The sequence below is a fragment of the Arachis ipaensis genome, chromosome B2, assembly GCF_059453495.1.
Source record: "Arachis ipaensis isolate K30076 ecotype BB chromosome B2, ASM5945349v1, whole genome shotgun sequence".
Taxonomy (NCBI): domain Eukaryota; kingdom Viridiplantae; phylum Streptophyta; class Magnoliopsida; order Fabales; family Fabaceae; genus Arachis; species Arachis ipaensis.
In genome coordinates, this window is record NC_142437.1 from 92,367,768 (window position 1) to 92,385,714 (window position 17,947).

The 17,947-nt window shown below is 36.0% G+C and overlaps 2 protein-coding genes across 2 annotated transcripts; one reads left to right on the top strand and one right to left on the bottom strand.

Moving 5' to 3' along the window:
* Positions 1-220: 220 nt before the first annotated feature.
* On the top strand, positions 221-1,215 carry LOC110267833 (uncharacterized). Its single transcript, XM_088504489.1, has 4 exons — positions 221-264; positions 348-443; positions 567-632; positions 717-1,215. Exons 1-4 carry the CDS (start codon positions 221-223, stop codon positions 1,213-1,215), a joined length of 705 nt encoding a protein of 234 aa, XP_088360615.1.
* A 14,974-nt stretch (positions 1,216-16,189) lies between these two features.
* LOC107625476 (uncharacterized) lies at positions 16,190-17,033 on the bottom strand. Its single transcript, XM_016328129.3, has one exon. The coding sequence runs from the start codon at positions 16,932-16,934 to the stop codon at positions 16,506-16,508; it is 429 nt and encodes a 142-aa protein (XP_016183615.1). The 5' UTR covers positions 16,935-17,033; the 3' UTR covers positions 16,190-16,505.
* Between the last annotated feature and the right edge of the window lie 914 nt (positions 17,034-17,947).

The following is a 17,947-nucleotide window of genomic DNA, read 5'->3' on the forward strand; positions in this document are numbered from 1 at the left end:
TGTTCTTCTATTACCCTTCTACTTCTAATTCTGTATATATTTTTTTTAGAAAAAAAGCCCTTTATTATTTTATTCAAGAAAAAAAAGGCAGAAAAAAAAGCAAAAACTGCAAGTATGTAAGTTCTCAAAAAAAACAAAGCATGTCTTCTTTTTGAATTGTTCGGGTGTATTTCTTGAATTTCTTTGGGTGTATTTTAGGTTGAGTCCGTCTGATTCGAATATGATGGTTGTGAGGAAACAGACACCGTCGGAAGCGCTTGTCATGTGAGTTTTCCAATAATATTTCAACCTTATAACCTTATTATTTTCAAAGGCGTTGTTAACCTTTCATTTTTCTTCTTGTTTAGAGTCCCGATTCAGGTTTTTGTGCCGGCATCCCAAACAACTACTGAGACAGATTTTGAACCAACCCCTATGATACAGATTGAAGGGACTACAGAAACGTAAGAAATAGTATTGAGTGTATATTTGTTTAGAGTTTGGGTGTATATTAGCTAACAGTTTGGGTGTATATTGTTCCTGATTAGTTTTTTTTACGCCGTGATTAATTTTTTGTAACTGTGCAACACTCCTGAAATCCCCAAACAACTTCAAGAGACCACACCCACGCTTCCCCCAGCTCCAACTAAAATGTAAGTTCATCAGACTAAAATCAATCTTTGCTTATCATCCGTATATTCTTATTCTTATTCTTATTCTTATACATGATGACGCAGTCATCCAGACGCAGAAGACGCTGCTGCCCTGTTGATGATGGCACGGACAGCATCCTATATTCCTAAAACAGATCCAGGGGTGCCATCATTCAGCCTTGGATTGACTGATTCAAGCCAGGAGGGGGCGTCAACGCAGGAGACAGAAAGGGCAAAATCTCCTGAATATGCAAATTTGATAGAACAATTGGACGATTTGGTCCAAAAAATAGCAAGCAGTGCGGCGAAGGGGAAGAACAAAAGTCCACAAATTCAGAGGGAGACTGGGGGAAAAAGTTCTGCAAAGTTTCGAACTCCTGGGGGATTATATCAGATTATGGATGATATGAAACAAAAGTGCTACATCTGGGGGACGAGACTGAAGGAAGATGCAGATGGCAATACTAACGAGTATGAGGAAATATGCACTCTGATTGCCCAAGGAGAATACATTTTGATGAGAATGCACTTTGTATCCCTCCAGGCAAAAAGTGATATAGAATCTCAGGTAATATTAGAATAACATTAATGTTTTTACACCAAAGTCAATTGCAATGCTTATTAATGTAAAATTGATTTCGGCATATATTTCTAGATTGTATCTGCCATCTGCCTCATCCTCAACCAGAAAAATGAAAAGAGGTTTCAAGAACAAATATACTGTCTCCCCCCGATATTGTGGTAAGTGTTACTTCTACGATTGGGTGTATTTTCTGTATTGATTTGGCTGTATTTTTTACGTTCAATTGGGTGTAAGTTTAGTATTTCATTTCTTGTTTCGCAATTCTTGCAGTGCATGGCACTTTCGGATCACCCAAAGGGGGAATTCGTATCATCGAAAACGAAAAAGGAATTCAGGGTGGAAGCCTACCCGAGTTTCATTCCCTTCATAGATAGAAAAAAATTAACTTCGCATCCATATGTAGGTTTTCGTTTGCTAAATTTGTTAGTACGCTTATTTACTTATATGCCAAATAAAATAACACACTGTTGAAATGTGGCAATCCTTCAGATTTTTGCTCCTGTTTGCCACTCGGGGCATTGGTGGTTATGGCTAATAAATACAAGAAAGCGGAAATGTCATATACTTGACCCGCTACACAAAAAAGCTCCAAGTGATGAGAGAAAGGACATTAATAAATTCACTGTAAGTTGCCTCTGTCTTCTTTACTTTAATATTTAGGTCTATTTCGTTAGTTGTGTTGGGTGTATATTGTCCATTCAGTTGGGTGTATCTTGTGCATTTATTCGGGTGTATTACTGATTTGTTTTGCTATTTAAGGGATATGTATTTTCAAGATTGATAACATATGCCGGCGGGGAACCTCTGCAGAAAGGGGAGAACGAGAAGAAAATTAAATAATCATATGTTAAAATATCAGGCCAAAAAACAAGGTATAAATTTGTGAGTCTGAACATTAAACTTTCGTAAATGAGATTTGTAATTTATTTTCTTCGTTTTCAGCTATGACTGTGCTATCTATGTTATGAAGTGGATGAAGTTAATTGAGCCGGAAAACATCAAAAAGGGGAAGTATGAATGGGATAATTGGCCACAGGTAACTGTCTTTAGAACTATATAACTCTGTATTACTTTACTGAATTAATATTGCTGTTTAAACAAAATATACTTTTTAATTGTAGGAGGAGGTGGACCACTATAGAGTGGAGTATGCTTCTCGGATACTATTCAGTGAGATGAATAAAGAAAGATATCGGGCAATTAGGGAGAGTAGTGCTATAAGGCTGTCGAAGCCATCTTCTGTATTATTGAGTCCGTTTTGTCAGATTAATTCTGCTGATATAGAAACTGCGTAATCCAACTGCTGGGTAGTTTGTAAATTGAACAAATAATGTAAATATTTGCCATTTATCAACTACTTCTATTCCATGTATATTTTTTCCCATAGTTAAACTATCTGTGCTGGTAAACTGTCTGTGATGTATTCAAAAGCTGTATTACAGGTGGTAAAATATGAAGGAAAAAATCAAGGCATATATAAACGCAAATTATAAACTGTTACACCCAACGCAGGTCTAATAATACACCCAACATTGCATAAAATATACACCCAAACTGTCTGTGCTGTATTCAAAATGTATGAATTACATGTACTAAAATATGAAGAAAAACATCAAATCAAATATACACCCATAACCTGCGAATTTTTAGAGCTTTTGTTCTATATGAATCTATATATGTGTCTATATGTAAATTGTCAATGAACAAAAATACACCCAAAAGAACGGTGCTTTTACACCCATATTCTATAAAACTATACACCCAAAGAGTTATCCCCTGCTGCTGGTACCCTGAACTGATAATTCATAACGTGTCCTTGATATTGGCTGGAATTTGAATGCGCCGCTGATGCAGCATCAAACATGTTTATCTGAATATAACACTCACACATTAGCTAACCTATTAACGAGAAAAATAAACTCAATCGCCACAAATTTAAAGAACATTACTTTTACCTTGCTTAAAACTTTCGTCTTCTTCTTCTTTGTGCCATTTGCGATCTGTTTCTCCAGCTTTGAACCTAGCCTGTTTTTTGGACGTCCTCTTGTTCGAATCCTTGGCGGGCTTTGAAGCTCGTTAACCGATTCCAAGTTGGCGTCTTCGTGGGATAAAGAAGATGTCCCCTTCCTTTTGGCTTTTAATGCTTCCATCTCGGCCATGACGTTATCGTACGCACGGTGCAGAATTGCAGTCAGCTCCTCCGATTCGGAGGCAAATTCGCAAATATTTTGTGAACGAAAAACCAATTGGTCGAACCTCTTGCTTCTTGGCTCTATTAGTGGCTCGTCGTGGCTGCTCTTGATGTGTGTGTGTCGCCTCTTTACCTTCTTACTCCATCGTTCCAGTATGTATCTAGGTGACACTTGGCTTGCTTGTTCGAAGCTTAACACGCTTAGTGCGTGACGGCACAGTATCCCTCTCGACTCGAATAATAAGCATTCGCATTTTACCTCGGCTGCAACTGAGTCGTAAGTAACCACGAACTTGTTGAATATTGAGCTGGAAACTTGTTCTCCGACTTCGTATACTGAATAGCCTAGAACGGAATTCTTTAATCTGGTGATGCAATTCGCCTTTCCTCTAAATTGCGCTTGGACTTCCCTAAACTTTGCGTGAGTGTACGCATCTTGAAACTGAGCTTCAATGGAGGATTTGGTTGCACACGGTATGACCGTATGAAAATCTGCAGCATCTGATTCTCTCTCTGCTTGCTCCCTACTTCCGAGGCAATTATCGTATTGTTTGACGAATTGAATAAGCGAGCTGTTCTGGGTGATATACTTGTTAAAAAATGAATGCATGCTCTCGCTCCTTTGTGTGCTTCTCATCCCTGCCCAGAAGTGGTGATCCAGATAGATAGGAACCCATATGTGACGGTCTTCGTACAGATCTGCATAATACACCCAAACACAGACTGTAAATACACCCGAGGGAACATGCAATATACACCTCTGCTGCAGATTTTAAAAAGACATTACCTGAAAGCCACTTGTTGTCCGCAAGACCAAAATTCAGCAGAAAATCATTCCAATTCCTATCGAATGAGTCTTTGCTATGAGAGTTCCAAACAACTTGGCTCATTTCTTGTTCGATATCGGCATGTCCCTTGTACCCGTTTAATTTGCTTGGAATCTTCTTCATGATGTGCCAAATACACCAACGGTGAATTGTCGTTGGCATACAGGCCTCTAAAGCCCTTTTCATTGATGCGCACTGATCGGTGAGAAACCCTTTCGGAGCGTTTCCTCCCATGCAACGAAGCCAGCATTGAAATAACCATTTGAATGATTCAATTTCTTCGTTCTTCATCAAAGAGCATCCGAGAAGTGTTGACTGACCGTGGTGATTCACCCCGACAAAAGAACCACAGACCAAATTATACCTGAAACAAATTACCATGGTCTAGAATGCAAAATCATTAGTTACACCTTAACAAATGCTTCGCATACACCCAATGAAACAGCCAATATACACCTCTGATGCGGATTCATAAAAATAAAATAATTTAGCATCATAAACAGGGGCAGTTTGTTACTTGTTTGTATTGTAGGTGGTGTCGAATGAAATGACGTCTCCGAAATAATCAAAGGCGGCTCTGCTTCTTGCATCGGCCCAAAAAGCGAGCTTAATCGATTGATCCTCTTCGAGTTGGAGCTCAAAAAAGAAATTCGGATTCTTCTCTTTCATTCTTAACAAATATTTCCCGAATTCCTTTGCATCTTTTTGTTCGGAAACATTCCGCACTTCCCTCGTAATGTAATTCTTCACGTCCTTTTCGATAAAATTTAACTCGCGATGACCACCGGCAGCCGCAACAAATGATTGGTATGTTTTTCTTGGTCTGATACCGGCCTCCTCGTTATTCTCTATTGTACGACGAATGGACATGCTTAGTTTCCTGTGCTGTTTGAGCATCTCTGCTTTGCTTGGACAGCAGGGGTGTGAATGATCGAGCACAACCTTTGAAATAATCCAAGCACCGACATCCTTCAATGTGTGTATATAAATTCTTGCAGGACAGTTTAGACCGGCTGTAGGATTGGTCTTCTCGGTCGGAGATATTTTAGATTTTCATTTTCCCTCTCTGCTACATGTAATCAGTTGATTCTTAATCTCGTTTCCCTTCCTATTTGTGCACCGAACTCTTGTAGAGAAACCTGCAGCCTTGGCGTAGTTCCTGTAAAATTTTCCAGCATCTTCAAGGGTGGTAAAGGTCATTCCAACCTTCGGAACAAGCTCGTCATCAACAACCGAGAGAGGCTGCACAATACACCGTGTCAGAAACTGTGAATACACCCATAGATATGATTCAAATACACCCAATCATGCCTAATATGATACAGCCGAACTGCAACAACTCAACTACACAATGACCTTTAAAGCCATAAACTGTAAATACACAAGCTGCAGAATACACCATGTCAAAAACTAAAAACACACCCAATCATGTCTGATATAATACACCTGAACAACAACAACTCAATTAAAATAACAAAACCAGTAAAGTGTAAATACACCCACACTTCTAGCAAAAATACACCCAAAAAAAGACCTGATCTACACCCGAGCGTCTGCTATAAATTCCAGGAAATTAATCACAACTAATACATTGAATCGACAGATTCATGTTAACGTGTTATTTTCACAGTCAATGTTCAGCAATTTTTCAACCACACAATGCTATACAAATTACTGAAAGAAAATTGATTATGTAAATCAAACCTCAGGAACTTCGTTAGATTCAACTTCATAATCCACTTCGCCTGGATTCAACTGAGAATCTGAGGTGGAATGATCCATTATCTTCAAAACGAGTTCAAACTTTGATTTCAGAAAACAACAAATCAAAATAGAAAACGAAGCTCGAGTTGTAGAGAGAGAAAAAAGTAACGTAAACGAAGAACATACCAGTGAGAAAGGGAGAGGAAAAGAACGATGGAGAAGAACGAGGGAAGACGCGCGAGAAGAAGAACAACCAAATCTCAAAATAACGAAAACGAAGAAGGAAACAAATATTTTAAATTTGGTAGTTAGATATACGCGGGATCTTATATAGCGCGTGTAATCAACGTATGTGGAGCAGCGCGTATTTTCGTTTTATTGTTTAATGAGCTTGTAAAGCATACAAGCCCTAATGGCTTGTATACAGAGCTTTTCCGTTATTAGTTATCTTTAATCTTCTTAAGTGCAAGTTTACGTTATTGCTCATTTTAATTTTAGTTGTTTGTTTCAAAAACCTGAATTTCCATAACAAATTACACCATACTTCCTTGTAGCACAACTTAGGATTTAACTTCCAATTTGTTTGAATTATGACAATTTTATCCAAACACAATTGGGATCAACTTTAGTTTAAAAACTTGCTACAACGAGACAACAAGTTTTTAATCTTAATTTTTTTTCAAGCGGATTTTAGCCTCGCCATTGTCTCGAATACCAATTTTGTACCCGCCTCCAGAGTTAGGAGGAGAACTCTCTAGATACCATAGAGTTTCGACCACAGAATACTATCTCATGGCACCCTTCCAGAGCAATCCCTCACCTAATTACTGATGCGGAATTTTTTAAAATCACGACTCCGCAAGTACACCGAATTGTATCAAGTAATACTACGGTAAATGGGTTATCGTTCTCATGAGGATTAATGGACCAAGCAAGTAGTGGCTAATTGATTAATCTAGTCAGACAATTAAAAACTATGATTTAAAGACAATCAATATCACAAACAGCAAATTGCAAAAGGTTGAAAAGTAATATGAATAAAAACGTTAAGGTTCCAGAGATGTTTAAACTTTAAGATGAATGTTTTTCACTATCTACCTTCATCATGCAAAAATGTATCTTACGGTAAATTCTAATTAACCAAACCCCAATCCCTTAGTGACTCAATTTCTCTTAACTTAATAAATCGTCAATTCCGTGATCAATTGATTATGATAAGAGGTGAAGTATATATACTAATTCATAAACCATACAATTCTTAAGAACTAAACCTAGTTGATTTGATGTCACTTATCAAGCCAAATTCAAAACTTGAAGAATTACGAGAAGAAGTTTTCAAACTTAATTCTAACAAACAACTTTTCCTAGATGAATATAGAAATCAATTATGATTCAAACTATTTTCCAATATATTCAATCCTTGTAATGAAGAACGAAAACTTATTTCTTAAGAGAGCTCGAGAGTGAGAGAAGAGAGGAAGGAAAAAGAATTTTACTATTCATCATCACCTTCAAATCTATTTTTATCACAAACCAGAGCTCTAATTGACGACCTGTTTACGGCTACACGATCCTCTCACCTCCCTCTTCATTTCTATATAACTTTTGCAGTGAGTAATCATAAGAACTCTACTCTATTTCTCTCATTATCGCTATTTTTGTATTTTGGATAGTGAGTGATTGAAATGCATGATTTTGATTCTTTAGGGGAAGCTCTAGCTTGGATTCTAGAGGGATTTTATCCCAAATTTATGTTGTATAAGTTAAGAAAATCTTATATCTCTATTTTACCTCAATTTGTATGAAACCCTAAGTATAAGTATAGTGAAATTGAGTGAAGTTTGGTTGAATAGAGTTAATTGAGGCTTGGATTGGTCAGAGGATAGCTCAAGAGATTTAAGATCATCAATACATTTGAGATGCAATTTTTGTTTTCAAATACCATTATATAATGTTACATGAAGTCCTAGGCTAGTTGACATGAGGATATTGTTGAATTGTTGTTGATGATGGTTTAGTGAAATGTCTTGTTTTGGATTATGGATTTGGAAGGTAATGGCCGAAGGCCTTGAATGTTTGATTATCCTATGTCATAGTATAATGTTGATATGTGTTATTACCTAATTTATAAAGAATAAGGTTTATGATGATTATAGCCTAAACTTGTTGAGAATGGAATTATGATAATGATACCAACTTGTGAATTTGATTTGGATAAAATTATATGATGATTGGATAATAAATGAATATTTGGTGAATTATTGAGTAAAGAGCTAAATAGAGTTAAAAGTGAAATAAATGAGTATGGTTTAGACTTGAATTTTGGTTGAATTTGATATAGAAATGATTGCAAGAATTCATTTAAAGTGGAGTTGCCTTAGTGGTGCGAAAAATTCTGCACTTTTTCGACGGACTATAACTTGTCTCTCATTGCTTGAAATTTGGTGGGGTTTCTTTTGTTAACAACTTAAGGATGTCTAGTTTATTGCCTTCAAAGAACGGAGGCAAAATAATTTTTGTGAGGTTGAAATGTAATTCTGCAAAAACAAAGACTAGTAGCAGGTTCTGTGCGTAAGCATCCAGTGTGCATATACACCATTCGCTGATTTTCAAAAACCAGTGGCAGGTTCAGCACGTATGCACCTAACATGCATACACACCATTTTACTGATTTTTCACAGTTGTTGATTTTGAGCTATTAAACCTTTTCGGTAAGTTTGTACCCTCCTATAACCCCCATCTTGAGTCTAAGAACTATCCTAGAGGATTTAAATTTGTTGAAGATAAATTTTATGAATTTATTATGAATAATCTCTCTTTAATGATTGTTAAATAAAATATGATTATTGATTGGCAAGGGCATGGGTTTTGTCCCGCTTGCGTGATTGATGAGATATCCACATCTAGCAAGGATGATGGTTTTGTCTCGCTTGCTCACTGCTGTGGTGGATATATGGGAATGGTAGTTTTGTCCCGCTCACATTCTCTTTTATCGTAAGGGTAGTCGGGTACTCTCCTGGATAGCACTGCCTCCAATGAGAAGGTGAAAGGGTACTCTCTCTTGATTATATATTATAGGTTTTCTCTTGGGGATGCACAACAGAGAGAGTATGTCTGGGTTAGCTACCAGATGTGTCGGGTCTGGCAATGTAACCGACATGTGAGCTCACGGTCAGTAGAGCAAGCATGCATCATATGCATTTGTTTGATTTATTTAGGTGTGCATAATTGTTTGTTTTTCATATTTGTTTATCTATTTGCTAGTTGTACTACTTGACTTAATTGTTTTCTTGTTGTGTTTGCCTTGTAATGTAATTAATTATGTTTGGTCCCCTAAAAAACTAAAAATGAGACAAGTTAAGCTGATAATTAGAAATTAATGAGATCGTAAAGTACTCAAATTACTGTACACCTTAGTTAGTTCACCTAGTATGACTTAGTTAAGACCCTAGGTGTTAAAATTTTGTGGAGTTGGAGTTTAGGAATGTTTAAAGGCTTCATGTTTCCTTAAGTAGTCATTATTTGGATTTGTTATCCTGTTGGGAACCTTCGGATTCTCACCCGTTGTTATTTTCTTATTTATTTTCAGATACCGATCGCAGCACACCTCGGTGAGAGTGCAAAATTCAGGTGAAGAAGTGGAGTTGGACTTTTGAGTTTTTTTTTATGACTAGAGATCTCTCTCCCTTTTGAATTATATTGTGTACAAATATATTTTCTTATAGAGAAATTGCTTGGAGAAATAGGCTTATATTTGTATTACTCTGGTGACGTTTCAGTCTGGGCGGCCTATTTCTGTGGGTCAAGTCTAGAACTGTTATATAGATACTAAAAATATGCATTTTGGATGGAACTTCTAATGCTCCATCCTTTTGTAAGTGTGTGTAATGGGTGATGTTAATTTTTTTTTATAGGCTCATATCTTACTATCTTCCTTCTACACTTATGGATTGTGTATCTATGTATTATGTATTATGTATGTCTAAGGGTAGTAATGCCTAACCACCATTGAATTAGAATTTAAGCGTAATTCTTTGTGTGGTAGGGTGTTACAAGAAGAGCTGACTGGGGACTCAACCAAATCAAGAATTTGATCTCCTCCAAAACACAAATTTTTCAGAACTATGTCTTATTAGAAGAGAGATACCAAACAATGTGACGCTCAAACAACCATCTATAACATTTCCTTGTGGAATTACATTGTGAATTTAAGGTTTCCATTTCCACCTATATCCTTATGGAAATTGCATTGGGTCATTGCTAAGGATTTTATGCCTTAGATCATCTAGGTTTATGATCCGTCATTGTCACAGTCTAAAAGGAGCTGAAATTCAAAAAATAAAAATTTGGCTCCACAGTGGGTGTCAAATATTATGGTGTAGAAATGATTTTCAAGGTATAGCTCATCTAAAAAAAAATGTTGCACTTGATTCTTCTTGTTGAGATGAGTTATACATTGGATCATTAAAACATAAAGTGTGGATACCTACAAAAGACACTCCAATACTCAAGTTTGCATATGTGAATTTCTATATTATTTTCTTTAATCTCCAGAAAAACCTACCTAGCTTATCATGTTAGTGTAAGTACTTTTATAAGTGAAATGCAGAATGATGTTGTGATCAGTTCCTAGTTGATGATTAATTGTAATAATGGGACATAATGAATATAACCCTAACAGAATTATAATGTCACTCAGCTATTTAAAATGTGAACTTTCAGTATACGACTAAGTTATAATAGGCTTTTTTTAACCTTTTTTTTAAAAGGAAGCAGGTTGAGCTTTTAAAAATGCTATCTTATAACATAGATGTATAAACACAAACTAATTTAGCTACAAATTTCACCGACTCTATTAAAAAATCTACCCTTCCATAAAAACAATCACTTTAAATTTTATCTATCACCACAAAGAAGTTAACTTTAGAGGTTCTAGTATGCCGCATCAAAAGCCTCAGGTGCATGCCCATAGAGCTAGTGAGCCTGATTGACAACATCTTCGTAAACATATCTCTCCTTTGTCGGGATATATTAGATGAACAAAAGGCTCTTAATTTCTCAAAATTAATTCTTATGCTATAAGCCTTGCAGAATTTGTTTAGCGATGCAATAACACACATAACGGTTCATTTTTATTTTGCAAAAAAACATAAGGTCATCTGCAAACATCAAATGAGATATTAGTGTTTTTTCTCGCAACACAGACCAAGTTTTCACCTCTCAGAATCAACCAATTGAGCAAATACAACAACCCAAAAGCTCCATATAAAGAACAAAAAGATATGAAGATATTCGATCTTCTTGCTTGAGACCCCTCTTAGGATCAGACACAACATATGATAAGCCTAATAATTGATTGGAGGGGGGAAGGGACCAAACTTACCAAGTGTCTACTCCAAGAAATCCTGATTAACTTTATCATAAGCTTTATCAAGATCTATCTTGAAGGCAGCGTCCCTTTCTTAAACTTTGTTTTTTCATGGAGTGTAAGACCTCTTGTGCTATGATGGTATTCTCCTAGGTGTCCCTTCTAGGAATGAAACCACTTTGTAGAGGGCTGATGATATCTTACAAATAGGATCGGAGCCTGTTGACAATAATCTTAGTCATTGTATTGTATAGAATATTACAGAGGCTGATAAGACAAAACTCTATCATTCTAAAAGGTTGGCTACTTTGGGTAGTAAAAAAACTAGGGTCTCGAATACAGATGACTTAATATTGACCCCAGAGAACGCCTTTATCATCAACTAGCATACATGATCACCAGCTATGTTCTAGTACTCTTTGAAAAAAAAAACCTTAAAAATTGTCTACACCAAAAGTCTTAAAGAAGCTCATCTCCATAACCACCTTCTAAATATCTCCTTTTGATACCACTTTAGTTAAATTAGCATAGGCTTTAGTCGAAAGACTAGGTATGAGTTGGTCACGGAAAGCTTCTAAAGAGACCTTCTCAATGGAGCCAAATATCTTATAAAAAATACTACCTCTGTTTCAAGTTCCTTTGGATTAGAAATCTAGTAAACCCATTGCTCTCTAGATTTCTGATACTGGAATAACTCTTCTTGAGCCAGCAAAGTGTTATAGTCAACTTGAAGTTCTTTTTCTCTACACCTTAGTGAAAAAGCGTTCACCCTTTCTATTTGTTGCTGGAGCGTTCAAATTTTCTACTCTAGGTCTTTTTTTATTTTAAATATGGCAAAAAAATATTATTAAATAGAGTAGCATCCTCCCTTTACTTTAGATAAGCAACGCACTGGGTATGACTGACCTTTATCCAAAACATTTCTTAATCCTTACCAGTTACCACATTCTGAAAGAGCGGATGAGGGGCTTGGGTTGCCTGAAAGCTAGAGAGTCTAAAACTAAACTTATTCTTCCTACTATGACAAATGGAGTAAAAAAGGACAGTGATTTAAATTGGCTCTAGCAAGATTCTCCGCATAACTCTCCGAAAAAGATAAGCACAAAGAATCTGAGGTGAGCAATCTATCTAAGTGTTTAGAGATGAACTGATGACCGCTGCATGTGGCTAAACCAAGTGTGTTGGAGTCCACTAGTCCAAATCGATAAGACTACACCCTTCCATCTTCTCTCTAAATCTCTCTGCCCCCTAAAAAATTTTCCACCCTTGACTATCAAAGATAGTAAAACCTTGAAGTCTCCCAATTGCTAGCCAATGTTTAGAATAGGATCCAGAGAAGTTCATCAAGAACTCCCAAGCTTCTTCTTGCTGACTCCCATGCCCAGGTAACCCTGTCCTAGGAGAACTCAATGCACACCGTTTGCGAGCAAGTCGCCAACACTGTACAACTGACTCTAGGCCATGAAAATAAAACCAATATACTACCATTGTACCCTAGTATTTAAAAACTTTGACTAAACCTCATAAAAATCTTTCTATTATCACACTTTGTTTAGTTGTTGTGTTGATAGAGAAGTCAAAAGAGGACCCTAATCCATAAGTTTATTTCCTATTTTATTAAATGTTGGATGAACTTCTTTTTGTGTAATTTTTGAGATCATATTTAGAAGGTTTAATTATTTTGTTGGTTTCTACAGTTTTATCATATTTATAACTAAATCTCTATATTTTTTCTTTTAATTGGGTCTCTACATTGCTTCTAATTTTGTACTTAGATTTTTTTCGTGTCAAAAATATTAAAATAAACATAATATTCTTTCCAAAAAAAAATATGTAGTTAAAGATCTAATTAAACTCTTAATTGTGAATATCTTTAATTTACAAAAAAAATATTTCGTTAACTCTAAAACTTACAAGAATCTAATAATAAAATTAAAAACAATGTCAAGACTCAATTGAAAGAAAAAAAATATAAAAACCTAATTATAAATTTGATAAAATTATAGAGACCAACATAATTAATAAAGAAGTAAAAGAGAACCATAATCTATAAGTTTATTTCCTATTTCGCAAAAGAATGATTTTTTTGTTTGGTATAATGGCTATTCATCAAGTTCATTATTAATTATCAAATCGGTTTTTATTTCTTAAAATAATTAGCACAATTATTACTACTTTACTACTCTCTATAAAACAAATGGTAATAAAAGAAATTAATCACATTTTACGCATTATCTTTTTTAGCTATTTCATTTAACACGAAAAAAATTAACAGTCCAAAATATTTTACATAAAATTATTCAATTACATCATTTTTTTTAATAATTATTTACATAATCAATATAAAAAATAATTATTTTTACTATCATAAACTCGTAACGTTATATAATTCAATACACCTCTAAAATTATATTGACTATATATTAAAATTAAATTCAAATTGTATATATAAAATTATTAATACTCCATGGATGCGAGCGAAGCACTACTAATTTGTTATTTCTTTTAAATTACAATATTGTGAGATAAAGACACAAAAGATATGAACAATAAAAACATAAACATGAAGATACACACGTTTTTTAACTTGTTTGATAATAATTTTGAGAAATACCAATTTTACCCTATAATCCTAATCCATTGTATTTCTTCCTCTACCAACACCATCACCACTATGACATCGACATCACCCAACAGGCCCACCATCATCACCCAAAGATCCTCTGATCCACCATCATCCATGTATCACCCTATCTATGTCTTTAAAAGGGACACCCACTAACCAAACAGAGTCTAAAAATTGCAAATCTCAGGCTTACTGCTAGTAGATAGAAAAAGGGTAAAAGGATTAAAACATTACCTCACCTGTGAAGTCACAAAAGCAAAAGTAAAAAGAATAATTAAAAAAGAATAATCAATCACAGTCAATAAGATTAGATATTCAGAGATATGGAGGGCGCAATTTGTAGTTCCATTTTCGCCACTACAAATGCAACCTTACCCGAAACCACCATGATGCCTAACCACAATGGACTGGCCTTCAATGGTGGCAGATTGCTGCTCTGCACACCATTGCCCCTATAGTGGTGAGTTGGCATCGTTGGTTACTATGAGTTCAATATCCTTATATCATGGCTTTCTATAATATTAAACACAAGTTTGCAGTAAAAATCTAACAGCTTAACTCTATTCAGCAAACTTTAATGTACAACATGAACCTCAGGAGTGTTAAAGAAGTTGCTCTCAAGTCTCAAGATTCCAAAAATGACACAAACAAGTAATCAGAGAAAGAGAATTGAATACAATACATAATGAAATTTATTGTGAAAGGAGGCCAGATATATGGGATGGACAAGCTCTCCCTTAGAGAGGCAACAATTCATTCACGGATTAGCTTCTATTGTAAAATAGCTATGATGCATGCTAATCAATGAAATTTATTCCTTCAGTTTAGCTGTCACACAAAACACAAATGTGAAAAACCGTGATGCATACCAAATCTCGGATAAACAAAGACAAAATGGGTAAAAATACTCTTTTAGTTCCTAATGATTAGACTAAATTCAAATTTCATTCTTAATATTTAAAGCCTCATATTATCATTCAAAACGTTATATTTTGTCCTATTTTTTTCAAAAATACTCTTTCTTCCTCTATTAACTTCTTTCTTCTCTTATTATTCTGTTACATTCACTGTCAAATCACTATAAATACCACTGTGACTACTACAGTTACGATCTTTTTCCACTACCTAAAAAAAATCATAATGGAAGAACGGGTATTTTTGAAAGAAAAATTTTGATTTTGACCAAAAAACTAAAATAAGAGGTTTGAGATAAAAATATGACATTTCAAACATTAGGGAAAAAAATTAAAACTTAGTCCAATTGTTTGTTAGAATCTAAAACAATACTTTACCCAAGACAAAAATTTTGACCCAGCCCGTATCCACCCTTTTAAAAGGCTCAGAACATACTAGACAGTCTCTCTTTCAGTAAAACAAGGTGGGGGTAATACATTTAGAGCAGCCAAGTTACACAAGGTGGGGGTAATACATTTGGATTTAAACAAAAGCTGGTTCTACTCAAAAGTATTCACAATCCTGTCTCGATACTCCATTAATTAATCTCAAAAACTTAAAAGGGAATGCTCAATTACCAGATACATATATCATATACAGGCTTTTTCCGATGACAATTTTTCGACCCGTCAAAAGAATACAGTTATCATCATAATCAGCTGTGAAGTAAAGCACACAACACTCCAAATATATTCCTTTACGTATTCATTGTTCCGAAGAACTAATAATCTGAAGGTTATTCCAAGTTCCAATAATGAAATCACAGAATCAGCATTAGTAAATTCACATTCACTGCCAGACAATCTACAGCAAAAAGCATGAATATGCACAGCTAACTAATCAAATCCAATTTGCAAATCCAATATCAAAATTGATGTAAACCTTATCTTACAATTCATTTCTCACCGTCAATAAAATGCAACATAAAAGTATCTTGGAAGAGCATTGAACATGCAGAGTTACTGAAAGCACAGAAACTGGAACAACATTGAAAAACATATGTAAAAATTTAAGTAGGAACTAGGAAGTACCTCCAACAAAATGAACACAGTCCAATCCACTTCTGTTGAATTAATCAATTTGTCAGTCACCCAAGCAAACCATGACACTGATAAGTGCATACTTGGTGCAAAACGTAACAACATGCACAGAGTCTAATTAGGAGTGTGAGGGAACTGAAGATCGATACATCGACCACTTGGTCGAGGAGGCTAAGGTGCCATGTCCAGAATCATTCATTTTAACTCACCTCCCATCAGAGCTTCCAGTAGCTAACGAAATTTGCGGATTTGAGGAATTATATATGAGGAAGCAAAAACAAAATTATGTATCATAACTTCTAGATTCAGGAATGTCTTTATCCACATTCATAGAAATATAGCAACAAAAGCGAGTCAACAATCTCACCTTTAACAAGCTAAAAAACAGTGAATTAAAACTACCTCAAATGCAGTAGTAACCGCAAAGCTAGAGTTCAAAAAGCAGGAGTTCATGTTCCCCTCACAGTTATTTTATACCAATTATTACAATGCACCCATCCCATTTATAAACCCTAACATGAAAGAAAGGAAAAAAGAAAATGAACAAACCAAAGTCCGATCCGAATCGACAGTAATTGGATCAAGACTCAGAGTGGGGCACATCTTCAACGTTATCGCCGTTATCGCCGTTGTTGTTATTGTTGTCGGTAGTGGTTGTTGTTGCTCCGGTTGAGGCGGCGAGGCTGTTCTCCATCTTGAGGCGCTCGAGGGCCTTCTCGTGGGCCCAGGTCTCGATGGTGAGGTCGGGCTTGGCGTTGAGCCCGACGCCGAGGATGACGATGGTGAGGAAGCTGGTGACGTAGCAAGGAAGCTCCCAATCCTCCCACTTGCGGGATTGACCGGGGGGAGGAGGGGTGCGGTTGAAGAGAAGGCCCTTGGGAGTTTCCTCATGGCCCGGGCTTGTCCAGCGGCTAGGCCCGGAGGATGCACCTCCGCGCGTGCGGGTGGATTGAAGGAGGCGGCGGCGGATCATGGCCGATGCGCTCGTGAAAGGTATTGGAGCCGGCATTGTGATTTTGCCTATTTTCCTTCTTTTTCTCTCTCCAGAGAGGGAGTAGAGTGAGACCTGCAGAGAGAGAATAGTTTTGGCCGAAAAAGAATTGGAGGTTAGCGAATCTCTCCCGTGTTTGCAAATTGCAATTACTTTTTTTTTTTCTTAAAACATTAACAGTTTTTTTCTTAAATGTTTTTTTAATTTTTACCGTTGTTTTTTTGTTTGTGAGTTAAAAGAAAATAAACAACAACTAGAAAAAAAAACAAGAAATTGTTTAAAAAAAAGCAATCTTGCTGAATATTACCCTCAAACTCTTTTTAAGACAACGGAAGCTCCACTTAAGGAGAAATGGTCCTTATTGCAGTCTTTGTCATGATATCTGCCACTGTGTTTGCATCTCTCAAGATCAACCAGAGATCAGCACGCCATTTCCAAGACATGATATCTCAGATTTTTAACACCAAATGATCAATAAAACTAAAGTAATCCGGTAAATTATTGATAATAGTGAAGGCATCCACACAGTCTGTCTCACATATAATATCTCTTTGCTCCAAGTCCCATGCTAAAAAAAAGCCTCTCCAAATAGCAAACAACTCTCCTTGCAAAATGCTACAATTCTCAATTGTTCCCAGACAGCCTCGTTGCCACATTCCCCTCCAATCTCTGCTAACACAAGCAAAACTAACCCGAGCACCATTGTCAAGATAGTTAGCATCACAATTAATCTTAAAGGTACCCATGAGGGGGGAATCTAAGAGCCACTAATAGTGGAGGGATAGACAGTCGTTGCAACTCAAAAATATTTCAGAACTCCTTTTTCAAGGACAAAGCCATACCAGTCACCTTGTATGTGGTCCAAGGCTCGTGAGGATGAAAGATATCGTTATTCCTCGAACGCCAAATCCATCAGAGACCAGAAAAGAATCTAAAGGGGCGTTGTTTGCTATTATGTAAGAACCAACTCATCAAATCCACAGGTTGACCGGAGATCTCCAAAGCTTGCCAAACTAGCTGGGCTTTTGGAC